Source organism: Brassica napus, chromosome A2, assembly GCF_020379485.1.
Source record: "Brassica napus cultivar Da-Ae chromosome A2, Da-Ae, whole genome shotgun sequence".
Classification (NCBI taxonomy): Eukaryota; Viridiplantae; Streptophyta; class Magnoliopsida; order Brassicales; family Brassicaceae; genus Brassica; species Brassica napus.
Window position 1 is genome coordinate 6,627,579 of NC_063435.1, and position 17,052 is coordinate 6,644,630.

The 17,052-nt window shown below is 32.5% G+C and overlaps 6 protein-coding genes across 6 annotated transcripts; 1 reads left to right on the plus strand and 5 right to left on the minus strand.

The window, feature by feature from the left end:
• Positions 1–288: 288 nt before the first annotated feature.
• On the minus strand, positions 289–835 carry LOC125585270. The gene has a single exon (XM_048754026.1). The coding sequence runs from the start codon at positions 818–820 to the stop codon at positions 455–457; it is 366 nt and encodes a 121-aa protein (XP_048609983.1). The 5' UTR covers positions 821–835; the 3' UTR covers positions 289–454.
• Positions 836–2,049: 1,214 nt separating this feature from the next.
• LOC125585269 lies at positions 2,050–3,275 on the minus strand. The gene has a single exon (XM_048754021.1). The coding sequence runs from the start codon at positions 2,579–2,581 to the stop codon at positions 2,216–2,218; it is 366 nt and encodes a 121-aa protein (XP_048609978.1). The 5' UTR covers positions 2,582–3,275; the 3' UTR covers positions 2,050–2,215.
• A 613-nt stretch (positions 3,276–3,888) lies between these two features.
• On the minus strand, positions 3,889–4,340 carry LOC125585272. Its single transcript, XM_048754039.1, has one exon. It carries the CDS (start codon positions 4,338–4,340, stop codon positions 3,975–3,977), a length of 366 nt encoding a protein of 121 aa, XP_048609996.1. The 3' UTR covers positions 3,889–3,974.
• A 1,309-nt stretch (positions 4,341–5,649) lies between these two features.
• LOC125585271 lies at positions 5,650–6,431 on the minus strand. The gene has a single exon (XM_048754035.1). The coding sequence runs from the start codon at positions 6,220–6,222 to the stop codon at positions 5,734–5,736; it is 489 nt and encodes a 162-aa protein (XP_048609992.1). The 5' UTR covers positions 6,223–6,431; the 3' UTR covers positions 5,650–5,733.
• A 904-nt stretch (positions 6,432–7,335) lies between these two features.
• Positions 7,336–8,265, minus strand: LOC125585273. Its single transcript, XM_048754040.1, has one exon. It carries the CDS (start codon positions 7,859–7,861, stop codon positions 7,496–7,498), a length of 366 nt encoding a protein of 121 aa, XP_048609997.1. The 5' UTR covers positions 7,862–8,265; the 3' UTR covers positions 7,336–7,495.
• Positions 8,266–13,726: 5,461 nt separating this feature from the next.
• LOC111213403 lies at positions 13,727–16,952 on the plus strand. The gene is made up of 3 exons (XM_022715154.2): positions 13,727–15,870; positions 15,956–16,147; positions 16,234–16,952. Exons 1-3 carry the CDS (start codon positions 13,781–13,783, stop codon positions 16,772–16,774), a joined length of 2,823 nt encoding a protein of 940 aa, XP_022570875.1. The 5' UTR covers positions 13,727–13,780; the 3' UTR covers positions 16,775–16,952.
• Positions 16,953–17,052: the final 100 nt, after the last annotated feature.

Sequence of the window (17,052 nt, forward strand, 5' to 3'; positions counted from 1 at the left end):
ATTCAAACCATTTAAAATTAATAGGTCTATTTTAGAGTTATGTGTTATCTTTTCTTGCCCTTGCATAAACTGACGAGAAAGGCCGATTAAGACATATTTTTCGACGTTTTGAGTCTTCTGAATCCATTTTGCGTCAATTTATTTGAATGCACTTTGTTTGATGTTTCAATCTTTGTTCGAGTCGTGTTTTTGTGAGTTTTAATTTCCGATATAATATTTTACATAGCCAACTGAAGATAGATAACAAACCCATTTTTAGTGATGTATTTGTAATTATAGAAGTATAATGTGACCAAAACACATTGACAAGAGTTGTAGATATTGCTAAAATTTCACTTTATTGAGGAAAAGGTAAATATAGGGCTCTCCTAATAATTGAGTTCACACATGAAAAACTTAGACATTGAAGCTAATATACTAGTCTAAAACTGTAGACGAACAATCATTGTTCCTTTCAGTTGTGTGCAGGGGAGTTAGGGGTGATACGCGCACAATTGTCCTTGAGGAGAGGAGGGAAGAAAGGATTCAAAGGAAACATATGAGGCCAACAGTTTGCATCTAAAGTTGAAAACACCTTGCAGCATGCCGCTTCAACGTTTTCAAATTTTCCAGAAAAAAATGAGTTGGAGATTGCCAGGACACATCCTTGGACGGTAAAGAGAGACGACCAACATTTGACGAGATCAATAGGTACTAAGCCAGGTGGAAAAAGTCCTGGAATCGCCTGAGGATTTTGCATTTGAGCTACTCCACGAGTGACAAAGATGGCAGCACACAGTGAAATAATTAAGTAGACTGAGACAACAGCTTTGCTTCCCATCTTATTGGTTAATCTTTTTTTTTTCCTTGTGCTTTTTATTTTGTTTATGCTTAAAAGATAGGATGGATTTTGATATGCACAGATACTAAGAATATATAGGGTGAGGATACAAGAGTTTATCATATAAATTAAAGAGAATGTACGGTATCAGTTTTAGAATTTCTTTCAAAATGAAACTCATGTTTAGGTTAATGTATTTTGAGTTACACTTTCTTTCATGAAGTTGAGTTGACCAATATAACTATAGTATGGTCATATTTACGTTATCAAACAGAATATTGAAAGTTTCTTTTGACCCCCACTATTTTATATTGTTTTTAATATTTTTTTAACATCAGTGAATGTGTCTCAGTCTTAAGATGATTAACCTAAACTATATCATATTAGGAAAATTGCATGTAAAATAGCAGCCACTTTCTAATTTTCTTAAGGTGAGTAAAATTTTGTTTGAAGGACATCAGGAAAAGTAGGTTGTAATGAGTAGGTATTGAGAATCTATATAAGTAAGGTCGTAATGTTTTATGCAAGTTAAGCAGATGTTGATGGATGCTGTAAGGCACTAAAGAATTTGGTTATGAATAAATAGAGTACCAAAGCTTTGTTGCCATAATTTTCTTGTTGTATTTGCATGGCTAATGTAATGAAGAATATGATGATAGGACTAGAAAAAGGAAGTAACTGTCCTGGGAATAAAAAGAAATAACAAAGCTATACGAATGGGAACTTAATATTATGCTTGTGAGTTCTATAAAAAAATTATTTATCCTTTTTCCAATCTTTCATATCAGTATTGTAATAAAACTCATTGTTTATATATGTACCTGTAAGATAACAAACTAAAGTTGTCTTTTTCTCCTTATGTTTGATTTTATCTTTTTATAGTTAGCAGATTTTTCTTTTTGAATATCTAAAGGTTTTATGACCAGAAATCTTAGGGTGAAATTCAAACCATTTAAAATTAATAGGTCTATTTTAGAGTTATGTGTTATCTTTTCTTGCCCTTGCATAAACTGACGAGAAAGGCCGATTAAGACATATTTTTCGACGTTTTGAGTCTTCTGAATCCCTTTTGCGTCAATTTATTTGAATGCACTTTGTTTGATGTTTCAATCTTTGTTCGAGTCGTGTTTTTGTGAGTTTTAATTTCCGATATAATATTTTACATAGCCAACTGAAGATAGATAACAAACCCATTTTTAGTGATGTATTTGTAATTATAGAAGTATAATGTGACCAAAACACATTGACAAGAGTTGTAGATATTGCTAAAATTTCACTTTATTGAGGAAAAGGTAAATATAGGGCTCTCCTAATAATTGAGTTCACACATGAAAAACTTAGACATTGAAGCTAATATACTAGTCTAAAACTGTAGACGAACAATCATTGTTCCTTTCAGTTGTGTGCAGGGGAGTTAGGGGTGATACGCGCACAATTGTCCTTGAGGAGAGGAGGGAAGAAAGGATTCAAAGGAAACATATGAGGCCAACAGTTTGCATCTAAAGTTGAAAACACCTTGCAGCATGCCGCTTCAACGTTTTCAAATTTTCCAGAAAAAAAAGAGTTGGAGATTGCCAGGACACATCCTTGGACGGTAAAGAGAGACGACCAACATTTGACGAGATCAATAGGTACTAAGCCAGGTGGAAAAAGTCCTGGAATCGCCTGAGGATTTTGCATTTGAGCTACTCCACGAGTGACAAAGATGGCAGCACACAGTGAAATAATTAAGTAGACTGAGACAACAGCTTTGCTTCCCATCTTATTGGTTAATCTTTTTTTTTCCTTGTCCTTTTTATTTGTTTATGCTTAAAAGATAGGATGGATTTTGATATGCACAGATACTAAGAATATATAGGGTGAGGATACAAGAGTTTATCATATAAATTAAAGAGAATGTACGGTATCAGTTTTAGAATTTCTTTCAAAATGAAACTCATGTTTAGGTTAATGTATTTTGAGTTACACTTTCTTTCATGAAGTTGAGTTGACCAATATAACTATAGTATGGTCATATTTACGTTATCAAACAGAATATTGAAAGTTTCTTTTGACCCCCACTATTTTATATTGTTTTTAATATTTTTTTAACATCAGTGAATGTGTCTCAGTCTTAAGATGATTAACCTAAACTATATCATATTAGGAAAATTGCATGTAAAATAGCAGCCACTTTCTAATTTTCTTAAGGTGAGTAAAATTTTGTTTGAAGGACATCAGGAAAAGTAGGTTGTAATGAGTAGGTATTGAGAATCTATATAAGTAAGGTCGTAATGTTTTATGCAAGTTAAGCAGATGTTGATGGATGCTGTAAGGGCACTAAAGAATTTGGTTATGAATAAATAGAGTACCAAAGCTTTGTTGCCATAATTTTCTTGTTGTATTTGCATGGCTAATGTAATGAAGAATATGATGATAGGACTAGAAAAAGGAAGTAACTGTCCTGGGAATAAAAAGAAATAACAAAGCTATACGAATGGGAACTTAATATTATGCTTGTGAGTTCTATAAAAAAATTATTTATCCTTTTTCCAATCTTTCATATCAGTATTGTAATAAAACTCATTGTTTATATATGTACCTGTAAGATAACAAACTAAAGTTGTCTTTTTCTCCTTATGTTTGATTTTATCTTTTTATAGTTAGCAGATTTTTCTTTTTGAATATCTAAAGGTTTTATGACCAGAAATCTTAGGGTGAAATTCAAACCATTTAAAATTAATAGGTCTATTTTAGAGTTATGTGTTATCTTTTCTTGCCCTTGCATAAACTGACGAGAAAGGCCGATTAAGACATATTTTTCGACGTTTTGAGTCTTCTGAATCCCTTTTGCGTCAATTTATCTGAATGCACTTTGTTTGATGTTTCAATCTTTGTTCGAGTCGTGTTTTTGTGAGTTTTAATTTCCGATATAATATTTTACATAGCCAACTGAAGATAGATAACAAACCCATTTTTAGTGATGTATTTGTAATTATAGAAGTATAATGTGACCAAAACACATTGACAAGAGTTGTAGATATTGCTAAATTTCACTTTATTGAGGAAAAGGTAAATATAGGGCTCTCCTAATAATTGAGTTCACACATGAAAAACTTAGACATTGAAGCTAATATACTAGTCTAAAACTGTAGACGAACAATCATTGTTCCTTTCAGTTGTGTGCAGGGGAGTTAGGGGTGATACGCGCACAATTGTCCTTGAGGAGAGGAGGGAAGAAAGGATTCAAAGGAAACATATGAGGCCAACAGTTTGCATCTAAAGTTGAAAACACCTTGCAGCATGCCGCTTCAACGTTTTCAAATTTTCCAGAAAAAAAAGAGTTGGAGATTGCCAGGACACATCCTTGGACGGTAAAGAGAGACGACCAACATTTGACGAGATCAATAGGTACTAAGCCAGGTGGAAAAAGTCCTGGAATCGCCTGAGGATTTTGCATTTGAGCTACTCCACGAGTGACAAAGATGGCAGCACACAGTGAAATAATTAAGTAGACTGAGACAACAGCTTTGCTTCCCATCTTATTGGTTAATCTTTTTTTTTTCCTTGTGCTTTTTATTTTGTTTATGCTTAAAAGATAGGATGGATTTTGATATGCACAGATACTAAGAATATATAGGGTGAGATACAAGAGTTTATCATATAAATTAAAGAGAATGTACGGTATCAGTTTTAGAATTTCTTTCAAAATGAAACTCATGTTTAGGTTAATGTATTTTGAGTTACACTTTCTTTCATGAAGTTGAGTTGACCAATATAACTATAGTATGGTCATATTTACGTTATCAAACAGAATATTGAAAGTTTCTTTTGACCCCCACTATTTTATATTGTTTTTAATATTTTTTTAACATCAGTGAATGTGTCTCAGTCTTAAGATGATTAACCTAAACTATATCATATTAGGAAAATTGCATGTAAAATAGCAGCCACTTTCTAATTTTCTTAAGGTGAGTAAAATTTTGTTTGAAGGACATCAGGAAAAGTAGGTTGTAATGAGTAGGTATTGAGAATCTATATAAGTAAGGTCGTAATGTTTTATGCAAGTTAAGCAGATGTTGATGGATGCTGTAAGGGCACTAAAGAATTTGGTTATGAATAAATAGAGTACCAAAGCTTTGTTGCCATAATTTTCTTGTTGTATTTGCATGGCTAATGTAATGAAGAATATGATGATAGGACTAGAAAAAGGAAGTAACTGTCCTGGGAATAAAAAGAAATAACAAAGCTATACGAATGGGAACTTAATATTATGCTTGTGAGTTCTATAAAAAAATTATTTATCCTTTTTCCAATCTTTCATATCAGTATTGTAATAAAACTCATTGTTTATATATGTACCTGTAGGATAACAAACTAAAGTTGTCTTTTTCTCCTTATGTTTGATTTTCTCTTTTTATAGTTAGCAGATTTTTCTTTTTGAATATTTAAAGGTTTTATGACCAGAAATCTTAGGGTGAAATTCAAACCATTTAAAATTAATAGGTCTATTTTAGAGTTATGTGTTATCTTTTCTTGCCCTTGCATAAACTGACGAGAAAGGCCGATTAAGACATATTTTCGACGTTTTGAGTCTTCTGAATCCATTTTGCGTCAATTTATTTGAATGCACTTTGTTTGATGTTTCAATCTTTGTTCGAGTCGTGTTTTTGTGAGTTTTAATTTCCGATATAATATTTTACATAGCCAACTGAAGATAGATAACAAACCCATTTTTAGTGATGTATTTGTAATTATAGAAGTATAATGTGACCAAAACACATTGACAAGAGTTGTAGATATTGCTAAATTTCACTTTATTGAGGAAAAGGTAAATATAGGGCTCTCCTAATAATTGAGTTCACACATGAAAAACTTAGACATTGAAGCTAATATACTAGTCTAAAACTGTAGACGAACAATCATTGTTCCTTTCAGTTGTGTGCAGGGGAGTTAGGGGTGATACGCGCACAATTGTCCTTGAGGAGAGGAGGGAAGAAAGGATTCAAAGGAAACATATGAGGCCAACAGTTTGCATCTAAAGTTGAAAACACCTTGCAGCATGCCGCTTCAACGTTTTCAAAATTTCCAGAAAAAAAAGAGTTGGAGATTGCCAGGACACATCCTTGGACGGTAAAGAGAGACGACCAACATTTGACGAGATCAATAGGTACTAAGCCAGGTGGAAAAAGTCCTGGAATCGCCTGAGGATTTTGCATTTGAGCTACTCCACGAGTGACAAAGATGGCAGCACACAGTGAAATAATTAAGTAGACTGAGACAACAGCTTTGCTTCCCATCTTATTGGTTAATCTTTTTTTTTTCCTTGTCCTTTTTATTTGTTTTATGCTTAAAAGATAGGATGGATTTTGATATGCACAGATACTAAGAATATATAGGGTGAGGATACAAGAGTTTATCATATAAATTAAAGAGAATGTACGGTATCAGTTTTAGAATTTCTTTCAAAATGAAACTCATGTTTAGGTTAATGTATTTTGAGTTACACTTTCTTTCATGAAGTTGAGTTGACCAATATAACTATAGTATGGTCATATTTACGTTATCAAACAGAATATTGAAAGTTTCTTTTGACCCCCACTATTTTATATTGTTTTTAATATTTTTTTAACATCAGTGAATGTGTCTCAGTCTTAAGATGATTAACCTAAACTATATCATATTAGGAAAATTGCATGTAAAATAGCAGCCACTTTCTAATTTTCTTAAGGTGAGTAAAATTTTGTTTGAAGGACATCAGGAAAAGTAGATTGTAATGAGTAGGTATTGAGAATCTATATAAGTAAGGTCGTAATGTTTTATGCAAGTTAAGCAGATGTTGATGGATGCTGTAAGGACACTAAAGAATTTGGTTATGAATAAATAGAGTACCAAAGCTTTGTTGCCATAATTTTCTTGTTGTATTTGCATGGCTAATGTAATGAAGAATATGATGATAGGACTAGAAAAAGGAAGTAACTGTCCTGGGAATAAAAAGAAATAACAAAGCTATACGAATGGGAACTTAATATTATGCTTGTGAATTCTATAAAAAAAATATTTATCCTTTTTCCAATCTTTCATATCAGTATTGTAATAAAACTCATTGTTTATATATGTACCTGTAGGATAACAAACTAAAGTTGTCTTTTTCTCCTTATGTTTGATTTTCTCTTTTTATAGTTAGCAGATTTTTCTTTTTGAATATCTAAAGGTTTTATGACCAGAAATCTTAGGGTGAAATTCAAACCATTTAAAATTAATAGGTCTATTTTAGAGTTATGTGTTATCTTTTCTTGCCCTTGCATAAACTGACGAGAAAGGCCGATTAAGACATATTTTTCGACGTTTTGAGTCTTCTGAATCCATTTTGCGTCAATTTATTTGAATGCACTTTGTTTGATGTTTCAATCTTTGTTCGAGTCGTGTTTTTGTGAGTTTTAATTTCCGATATAATATTTTACATAGCCAACTGAAGATAGATAACAAACCCATTTTTAGTGATGTATTTGTAATTATAGAAGTATAATGTGACCAAAACACATTGACAAGAGTTGTAGATATTGCTAAAATTTCACTTTATTGAGGAAAAGGTAAATATAGGGCTCTCCTAATAATTGAGTTCACACATGAAAAACTTAGACATTGAAGCTAATATACTAGTCTAAAACTGCAGACGAACAATCATTGTTCCTTTCAGTTGTGTGCAGGGGAGTTAGGGGTGATACGCGCACAATTGTCCTTGAGGAGAGGAGGGAAGAAAGGATTCAAAGGAAACATATGAGGCCAACAGTTTGCATCTAAAGTTGAAAACACCTTGCAGCATGCCGCTTCAACGTTTTCAAAATTTCCAGAAAAAAAAGAGTTGGAGATTGCCAGGACACATCCTTGGACGGTAAAGAGAGACGACCAACATTTGACGAGATCAATAGGTACTAAGCCAGGTGGAAAAAGTCCTGGAATCGCCTGAGGATTTTGCATTTGAGCTACTCCACGAGTGACAAAGATGGCAGCACACAGTGAAATAATTAAGTAGACTGAGACAACAGCTTTGCTTCCCATCTTATTGGTTAATCTTTTTTTTTCCTTGTCCTTTTTATTTGTTTTATGCTTAAAAGATAGGATGGATTTTGATATGCACAGATACTAAGAATATATAGGGTGAGGATACAAGAGTTTATCATATAAATTAAAGAGAATGTACGGTATCAGTTTTAGAATTTCTTTCAAAATGAAACTCATGTTTAGGTTAATGTATTTTGAGTTACACTTTCTTTCATGAAGTTGAGTTGACCAATATAACTATAGTATGGTCATATTTACGTTATCAAACAGAATATTGAAAGTTTCTTTTGACCCCCACTATTTTATATTGTTTTTAATATTTTTTTAACATCAGTGAATGTGTCTCAGTCTTAAGATGATTAACCTAAACTATATCATATTAGGAAAATTGCATGTAAAATAGCAGCCACTTTCTAATTTTCTTAAGGTGAGTAAAATTTTGTTTGAAGGACATCAGGAAAAGTAGGTTGTAATGAGTAGGTATTGAGAATCTATATAAGTAAGGTCGTAATGTTTTATGCAAGTTAAGCAGATGTTGATGGATGCTGTAAGGACACTAAAGAATTTGGTTATGAATAAATAGAGTACCAAAGCTTTGTTGCCATAATTTTCTTGTTGTATTTGCATGGCTAATGTAATGAAGAATATGATGATAGGACTAGAAAAAGGAAGTAACTGTCCTGGGAATAAAAAGAAATAACAAAGCTATACGAATGGGAACTTAATATTATGCTTGTGAGTTCTATAAAAAATTATTTATCCTTTTTCCAATCTTTCATATCAGTATTGTAATAAAACTCATTGTTTATATATGTACCTGTAAGATAACAAACTAAAGTTGTCTTTTTCTCCTTATGTTTGATTTTATCTTTTTATAGTTAGCAGATTTTTCTTTTTGAATATCTAAAGGTTTTATGACCAAAAATCTTAGGGTGAAATTCAAACCATTTAAAATTAATAGGTCTATTTTAGAGTTATGTGTTATCTTTTCTTGCCCTTGCATAAACTGACGAGAAAGGCCGATTAAGACATATTTTTGACGTTTTGAGTCTTCTGAATCCATTTTGCGTCAATTTATTTGAATGCACTTTGTTTGATGTTTCAATCTTTGTTCGAGTCGTGTTTTTGTGAGTTTTAATTTCCGATATAATATTTTACATAGCCAACTGAAGATAGATAACAAACCCATTTTTAGTGATGTATTTGTAATTATAGAAGTATAATGTGACCAAAACACATTAACAAGAGTTGTAGATATTGCTAAAATTTCACTTTATTGAGGAAGGTAAATATAGGGCTCTCCTAATAATTAAGTTCACACATGAAAAACTTAGAAATTGAAGCTAATATACTAGTCTAAAACTGTAGACAAACAATCATTGTTCCTTTCAGTTGTGTGCAGGGGAGTTAGGGGTGATACGCGCACAATTGTCCTTGAGGAGAGGAGGGAAGAAAGGATTCAAAGGAAACATATGAGGCCAACAGTTTGCATCTAAAGTTGAAAACACCTTGCAGCATGCCGCTTCAACGTTTTCAAATTTTCCAGAAAAAAAATGAGTTGGAGATTGCCAGGACACATCCTTGGACGGTAAAGAGAGACGACCAACATTTGACGAGATCAATAGGTACTAAGCCAGGTGGAAAAAGTCCTGGAATCGCCTGAGGATTTTGCATTTGCGCTACTTCACGAGTGACAAAGATGGCAGCACACAGTGAAATAATTAAGTAGACTGAGACAACAGCTTTGCTTCCCATCTTATTGGTTAATCTTTTTTTTTTCCTTGTCCTTTTTATTTTGTTTATGCTTAAAAGATAGGATGGATTTTGATATGCACAGATACTAAGAATATATAGGGTGAGGATACAAGAGTTTATCATATAAATTAAAGAGAATGTACGGTATCAGTTTTAGAATTTCTTTCAAAATGAAACTCATGTTTAGGTTAATGTATTTTGAGTTACACTTTCTTTCATGAAGTTGAGTTGACCAATATAACTATAGTATGGGTCATATATACGTTATCAAACAGAATATTGAAAGTTTCTTTTGACCCCCACTATGTTATATTGTTTTTAATATTTTTTTAACATCAGTGAGTGTGTCTCAGTCTTAAGATGATTAACCTAAACTATATCATATTAGGAAAATTGCATGTAAAATAGCAGCCACTTTCTAATTTTCTTAAGGTGAGTAAAATTTTGTTTGAAGGACATCAGGAAAAGTAGGTTGTAATGAGTAGGTATTGAGAATCTATATAAGTAAGGTCGTAATGTTTTATGCAAGTTAAGCAGATGTTGATGGATGCTGTAAGGGCACTAAAGAATTTGGTTATGAATAAATAGAGTACCAAAGCTTTGTTGCCATAATTTTCTTGTTGTATTTGCATGGCTAATGTAATGAAGAATATGATAATAGGACTAGAAAAAGGAAGTAACTGTCCTGGGAATAAAAAGAAATAACAAAGCTATACGAATGGGAACTTAATATTATGCTTGTGAGTTCTATAAAAAAATTATTTATCCTTTTTCCAATCTTTCATATCAATATTGTAATAAAACTCATTGTTTATATATGTACCTGTAAGATAACAAACTAAAGTTGTCTTTTTCTCCTTATGTTTGATTTTATCTTTTTATAGTTAGCTGATTTTTCTTTTTGAATATTTAAAGGTTTTATGACCAGAAATCTTAGGGTGAAATTCAAACCATTTAAAATTAATAGGTCTATTTTAGAGTTATGTGTTATCTTTTCTTGCCCTTGCATAAACTGACGAGAAAGGCCGATTAAGACATATTTTTTGATGTTTTGAGTCTTCCAAATCCCTTTTGCGTAAATTTATCTGAACACACTTTGTTTGATGTTTCAATCTTTGTTCGATATAATATTTTACATGGCATCTTCCTTGCTCAATGCTTAATTAAAACTAGAGCTTGACCCGCGCGCCCGTGCAGGTATTAGTTTTTATGTATTTATACATTGATATTTGTTTTTCATGATTAGTGCAATATATTTTATATATGACTACATATAACTAATTGTATTCAAAAGATCCAGATCGAACTGGATAATATGATTATTTTTGGTTCAAATATCCAAATCATTTTCAAATACATTCGTTATTTGAATATTTTTACTTTTATGTACATCAAAACTAAATTCATACAGACCTGGGAGATCCAACTTGAAAATCACACATAAATTTATATCCAAACATGGCCTAATTTTAAAACCCAAAAAATCTATACCCGAGAAAACGATCCGTACCTAATTGGGTACCCGGATGTCTATGCCTAACAGATTCCGTAAACAACTAAATATATGTATAGATATATATTTATGTGTTTGGCTAAATTAAGTTAAATAGAAAATTTTTTATTTAGTAATATTTTTTTCAATTTTAATAATAATAATCAATATATGAATATCGATTTGTTTAGATAAGTTTTGGAATTGTAATTTGTTAATTTAAATTAAATTTAAATGCAGTGGTAGAATCCGTAAATAAAATGAAATACAAAAAGGAAGTACCTAAAAAGATATTTCAAAACCCAAAAAATTTTTACCCGAAAGAAACAACCCGTACTTAAATAGGTACCCGAATGTCTATGCCTAACTGATTCCGTAAACAAATAAAAAAATTATTTTAATGTGTTTGACTAAATTAAATGAAATAGAAATTTTTTTTATTTAGTAATATTTGTACAATATTAATAATGATCAATATATGAATATCGATTTGTTTAGATAAGTTTTGGAATTTAAATTAATTAATTTAAATTAATTTTAAATGTAGTGGTAGAATCTGTAAATAAAAAAAAATACAAAAAGAAATACCTAATTTATTATAAATGCAATGACTAATTGTGTAAATAAAAGAAAATACATATACTATTATCCAAGTTTCCAAACAATTCTCATCTTATATATTAAAACAGAAGTCACAACCTTGATTCATGTGTGATTTTTTTAAAAAATAGACCTAATGGACCTATTCATAGAAATTCATACTATATTTTAATTCAGACTAATAATAAATATAATTTTTAAAATATTTTAATCATAGTATCTTTTGATATCTTTTCATTTTAAATATAAATATATTTATTTTAAAATTCTAACAAATCTGTTTAAAAAGATTTTTACAAGATCTTCATTTTTGAAATTATATTTAAATATTTTCACTAATTTTGAAATTAGTTTAAAATATTATTATACATTAATATATTCAGTTATATAAAATGAAAAATAAAAAAATCTATAATATTTTAGTTATTATATAATCATAATCAATCATATTAAATTAAAATTATTATATTGAGCTAAATATAATAAAATTGTATTAAATTTATATATTTATATATTTTATTTTTGTAATTATAAAATATTTATGTTCAAAAATAAAATCTAATATGTTGGTAAGATGGGTTAACATTATCAAACTATATGATACATGTATAAAAATTAACATGTATTTCTTTAAAGTTAATAATATAAAATCTTTGTAACTACTTTAATCATAATATATTTTCATTTTAAATATAATATATATTTATATATTATATTTTAAAAATTCTAATAAATCTGTGTAATATTTAAACAATAACTTAATGTATTTTAAGTTATCGTTTAGAAATGAAAATAAATAAGTTAAATCTTATTTTATCTACTTTTATAGTCATGATCATGTTAAAATATAATTATTATACTAAAATAAATATGATAAAATTATATTCAATTGATAAATTTATAAATTTTATTTTCATAAATATAAACTATTTATTTAAAATATAATATGATGATAGAACGGCTTAAAATTAACAAACTATATAATACATGTCTAAAAATTAACATATCTTACACTTTTATATATACAATAATAAATTATCTAAAATGAATAAGCATAAAAATATTGGTAAAAAAAATCCAGTTTTGAAATACGGGTCAGAATTTAACATAAATTAAATACAAAATATTTTTTAAATATATTTTCTCATGAATATATTAATTTGCTTAATAACTAAATGCAAATACAATAAGATAAATATATAATAAGAAGTAGAAAATACATAAGGTTTAAACAATTAATTAATTATAACATGTAAATTATAAAATTATTGTATTTAAAATAGTTATATAAATATTTAAGTATATGATTAACATTAAAAATATATATCACTTATGTTCTAAAACAATAATTTATGTATAGAAAAGTGAAAACAAACACCCGTGCGGTTGCACGGGTTAAAATCTAATATAACATTGTTATCCATGTTTCCAAATAAACCATCTTTTTAAACTGCAATTCAAGTTTTCAAACAAACCTAATTTGTAATTCAGTTTTAATGATATAGATAACGAAACCTTTTTCCATGTCGCTCTCTAGACTTTCCGGCCCGCTTTTTCAAGTACCTGTGTTTCAAAGCAATCTATAGCTAGACCCAACTTGGCCGGTCCTGAAATTTATAAGCTTGAGACAATTACTAAATATATTTATTTCTTAATCATTTGGGGACCTAAAACATATAAATATCAACCATTAATAATTTTAGGAATCATTAGTCGAATGTTTCATTTCACTATGCCAAGGAAGGACCGGGCTCTACACACACTTACAAAGGGAAATGACACACACGACAGGTGCAAGAACATCGAGTTCCACATTACTACTAAACCAGGTTATAATTGGATACACTCACTCATGTATGCCTAATTACCTGATTGAGTTTTTAGAAGGTATGCCTTTCTTCTCAATTGTAAATGGGCCTGTAATCTTGAGATAACTAAGGCCCAATTAATCTTCAATCTGATGACGTGGCAAAATATTTTCCCGGCAAGACAGTCGCTCCCCCCCCGCCCGCCCCTCTCTTCCTTTAAACCCTCAAATCTAAAATCAATACCTCTCTCTCTCATTTTCAATGGCTGGAGATTTATTATACGCCAAAACGCAGCGTATCGTGCTCCTCATAGATCTCAACCCCCTTCTTCTCACACCCACATCGGAGCAATACCTAGCCGTCGTGATCTCCGCCGCCGAGAAGCTTCTCTCGTTCCCTCCACTCTCCGCTTCTCTCTTCTCTTTCAAGTTCTTCATTTCCTCTCTATCCTCTCTCTTATCTTCCTCGAAGCTCTCTGCGCTCTCGATTCCATCTTCCAAGCTTTCGTTTGACCTCCCTGGCCCTACACTCGCCTCCCTCAGACGCGCCATCGACGCCGTCAAGCGATGCGAGCTCCGATCGACTTCCAATTCGGCGGCTCGCGGGGTCAACGTTGCGGCGTCTCTGCGACAGATCGTTTACGATTACGCTTGGGAGCCGGTGGTTCGAGATCCGGAGATAGGTTTGATTCCTGGGTTCACGGATGGTGGAGTCGACGTAGTCAGATCGAATTTGGTATTGATGTTTTCCCCAATTTCTAGGGATTTGAATTGGGTTTCTGAGTTTCTCGACGTTAAGAGTGGTGATGAGTGCTTGAGAGAGTTGGGTTTGTTCAAGTCGAAGTTGACTGAGGTTTTTGACTGTGTCAATGACTTGTTTGGTGGTAGAGATATCCACTTGAGCTGGATTGATGTTAGATTCGGTGAAAGAAGTGAATTGGGATTAAAGTCTGGGTTTTTCGATAGTGGAGTTAGAGAGTTGGGTTGGGGGCATTGTTCTACGGATTCAGTTGTTTATGGTTCTTCAATAGTTCCCTTTGGATTGATATATCCAACCATTGGTGTTTCGCCGAAGCTATCTACTAGCCGCAAGTTTACTGCTCAGGTTAGTCTTGAGATCGCTGATATTGATGGTAAACCTATGGAGTGCAAGTGCGGCGAGCTAGAGTTTTCTTCTTCTGAAATTTCGAGTGGGAAGAGGTGTGGTGAGTTCGTCAACCTGGGTACTGCATCTGAGGAATCTCTAACTGAAGAGTTCTGTAATAGAATCACCAAACTCAGTATTAAAGCCTTGAGGATGTGTGATGATCTTATCGAACTCGAGAGGTATACTTCTGGTACTTTTGTCGTTCATGAAGTCTCCCAGGATTCTGACCAAAACCTGGAGGAGGAGAGTGGATTTTGGGCTGGTCGGGTCTTTCAGATACTAGAGAAGGAGACGGGTGAGAAAGTAGTGAAAAGATCGTCTCCTGTTTGGCAGATTTTATTAAGTTATCTCTATAGGGAAGGCTACTCAGCTTTGGTATCTCTAACGAGTAGCAATGGTAGTTCTCGGACAGGAATCCTCAAGCCATTTACTTTCTCCTCGGCTTTAATCTATGTTTTTGACAATGAAGTCTCTCCTCAAACTGTGGATCATGAAGATAGCAGTAAGATGGTCAGTTGTGGCGAAAACAGAAGAAAACTAAGCAGAAAGATTCTAAACTCACTTCATGACATTAGCTGGGAGGAATTCTGCAGATCAGTGAAAGGTTATGGTCAAATAGATCTGGAGGATGTGTACTTTTCCAAGTTTAGCAACTCGAAGAAATATAAGTTTCTGAAATGCTGGATAAAACAGATTAGGAAACCGAGAGGTTGCAGCTTATCCGTTGCTAGTAGCTGCGATGCACAGAAAGATGTGGAAGCAGATCCAGTTGTGAGAAAGCACAACTCATCTGAAGAGACAGAAAAGGCTATCTCTTTACCTGGATCTGAGGAGGAGATAGCTCTGAGTGGAAATCGTCTATCCGTAAGGCAGGAGAATGATACATCTGTTATAGCATCAGAGTCATCAGAAGTTTTCTTTGCTAGTCTTCCTAGTAAAATAAAGAAAGGGATCGAGTCTGAGGATATAGATTTGGCAGCTCTGGCAGAACGGCTTGTCAAGTCCTGTCTCCTCCATTCCTCTCAAAGACTTGAGAAGGATTATAGCTGTGAGAGTGGAACCCTCTTGTCGGTCACTGAGGAGCTAACCAAGATGTTACTGAAAGAACCGAAAGATTTAGTTGCCAAGTTTAAAAAGAAACATTCATCATCCACGGACAGTGAGCAGAAGTCTGAAGAAGCTTCACCCAGTAACATCATTAGAGAGTATCCTTTTGTGCCATTTAGATGCTTTCTTTCATTTATCTAAGCTGTTGGCATTATTGTTCTGTTTTCTTTAATTAGCTATAAGATACGAGCTGCAGATTCTTTTTCGAATGGAGATTCTAAGATCAGAGATAGGTCTCGGAAATGAGGAGTCTGTAACTCAGAAGTTTGCAAAACAGATTTGCATGCTTCTTGAGGCCATACAGTGCAAGTTAGACGGTGGATTCTTTAGTAATTGGAGTCTTGACAAGTATGTGGATAAAATTATAAAAGCCAGGTATGTATAGTTCCATTCTGAGAAAGTATAGTAGTTTTGGTTATTTGTGTATTTATTCTAATACCATTGGCTTTGCCCCTTTACAGGTATCATCATATTCTTGGAGAAGCTGTCAGCATAATTTATACAGAGATGGATCTGCTTATGTTCAGTGATGAGGATCTTGCAGATAGTTTCATAAACAACGAAGACAGTAGCCAATCAGGGAGAGAAAACATCCATAGGAATGGCAAGAGTCATCATCGCAGTCAAAGAAATAAAGATGTTCCCGGTTCGAGTAAGAAGAACCTTCTGAAGAAAGAGAGCAGGGAGTGCAGAGAAGCTAGGAAAGTAGTTGAAGCACAAGAAATGAGGGAAAGGGCAAGAAGATTCTCGAGTTTCACAAGTTGGATGCCTGATCTTTGTAGAGTTTGGGCACCGAAACAAACGAAGAACTCTAAAGACAAAGCGGATCAGCAAAAGAGATTAGCCAAAAGGAAGAACGAACATAGATCAGTGGAATATGACAGAGTATGTGAGACACCAGTGACAGCAGATAACAAACGAACACGAACTGATGAATACGAGTGTGGGACTCTGCCTCGTAGTTCCGTACCAAAGGCTTTGTTTCAGGATGATGATTCTTAGGCAAACTCTTTTTGTATTATCTTAAACACTGAAATAAGGACTACACTTAAGTCCCACTTACAATTAGAATGAGCAGAGCTGTATTTTGTTAGAATTTATGTTGCAAACAGGGAGCAAGTACTCCAAACCCTAAATGTAAATGGAATCTCATTGTATTTTATATTACAAAATCTTGCCAGCAGAAGTTTGCATAATTTGTGTTCGGATTAATTGATTTAAATGGCCAAGGGCATAAGTTTGCATATTCATCATACAGAATTCTCCATAGCAGATCTCTA

Coding starts and splice junctions, on each gene's coding strand:
- LOC125585269 (XM_048754021.1), bottom strand. CDS start 2,581: ATGGGAAGCAAAGCTGTTGTCTCAGTCTACTTAATTATTTCACTGTGT.
- LOC111213403 (XM_022715154.2), top strand. CDS start 13,781: ATGGCTGGAGATTTATTATACGCCAAAACGCAGCGTATCGTGCTCCTC. Junction 15,871..15,955: donor CCCAGTAACATCATTAGAGA/GTATCCTTTTGT, acceptor ATTAGCTATAAG/ATACGAGCTGCAGATTCTTT. Junction 16,148..16,233: donor GATAAAATTATAAAAGCCAG/GTATGTATAGTT, acceptor GCCCCTTTACAG/GTATCATCATATTCTTGGAG.
- LOC125585273 (XM_048754040.1), bottom strand. CDS start 7,861: ATGGGAAGCAAAGCTGTTGTCTCAGTCTACTTAATTATTTCACTGTGT.
- LOC125585272 (XM_048754039.1), bottom strand. CDS start 4,340: ATGGGAAGCAAAGCTGTTGTCTCAGTCTACTTAATTATTTCACTGTGT.
- LOC125585270 (XM_048754026.1), bottom strand. CDS start 820: ATGGGAAGCAAAGCTGTTGTCTCAGTCTACTTAATTATTTCACTGTGT.
- LOC125585271 (XM_048754035.1), bottom strand. CDS start 6,222: ATGATAAACTCTTGTATCCTCACCCTATATATTCTTAGTATCTGTGCA.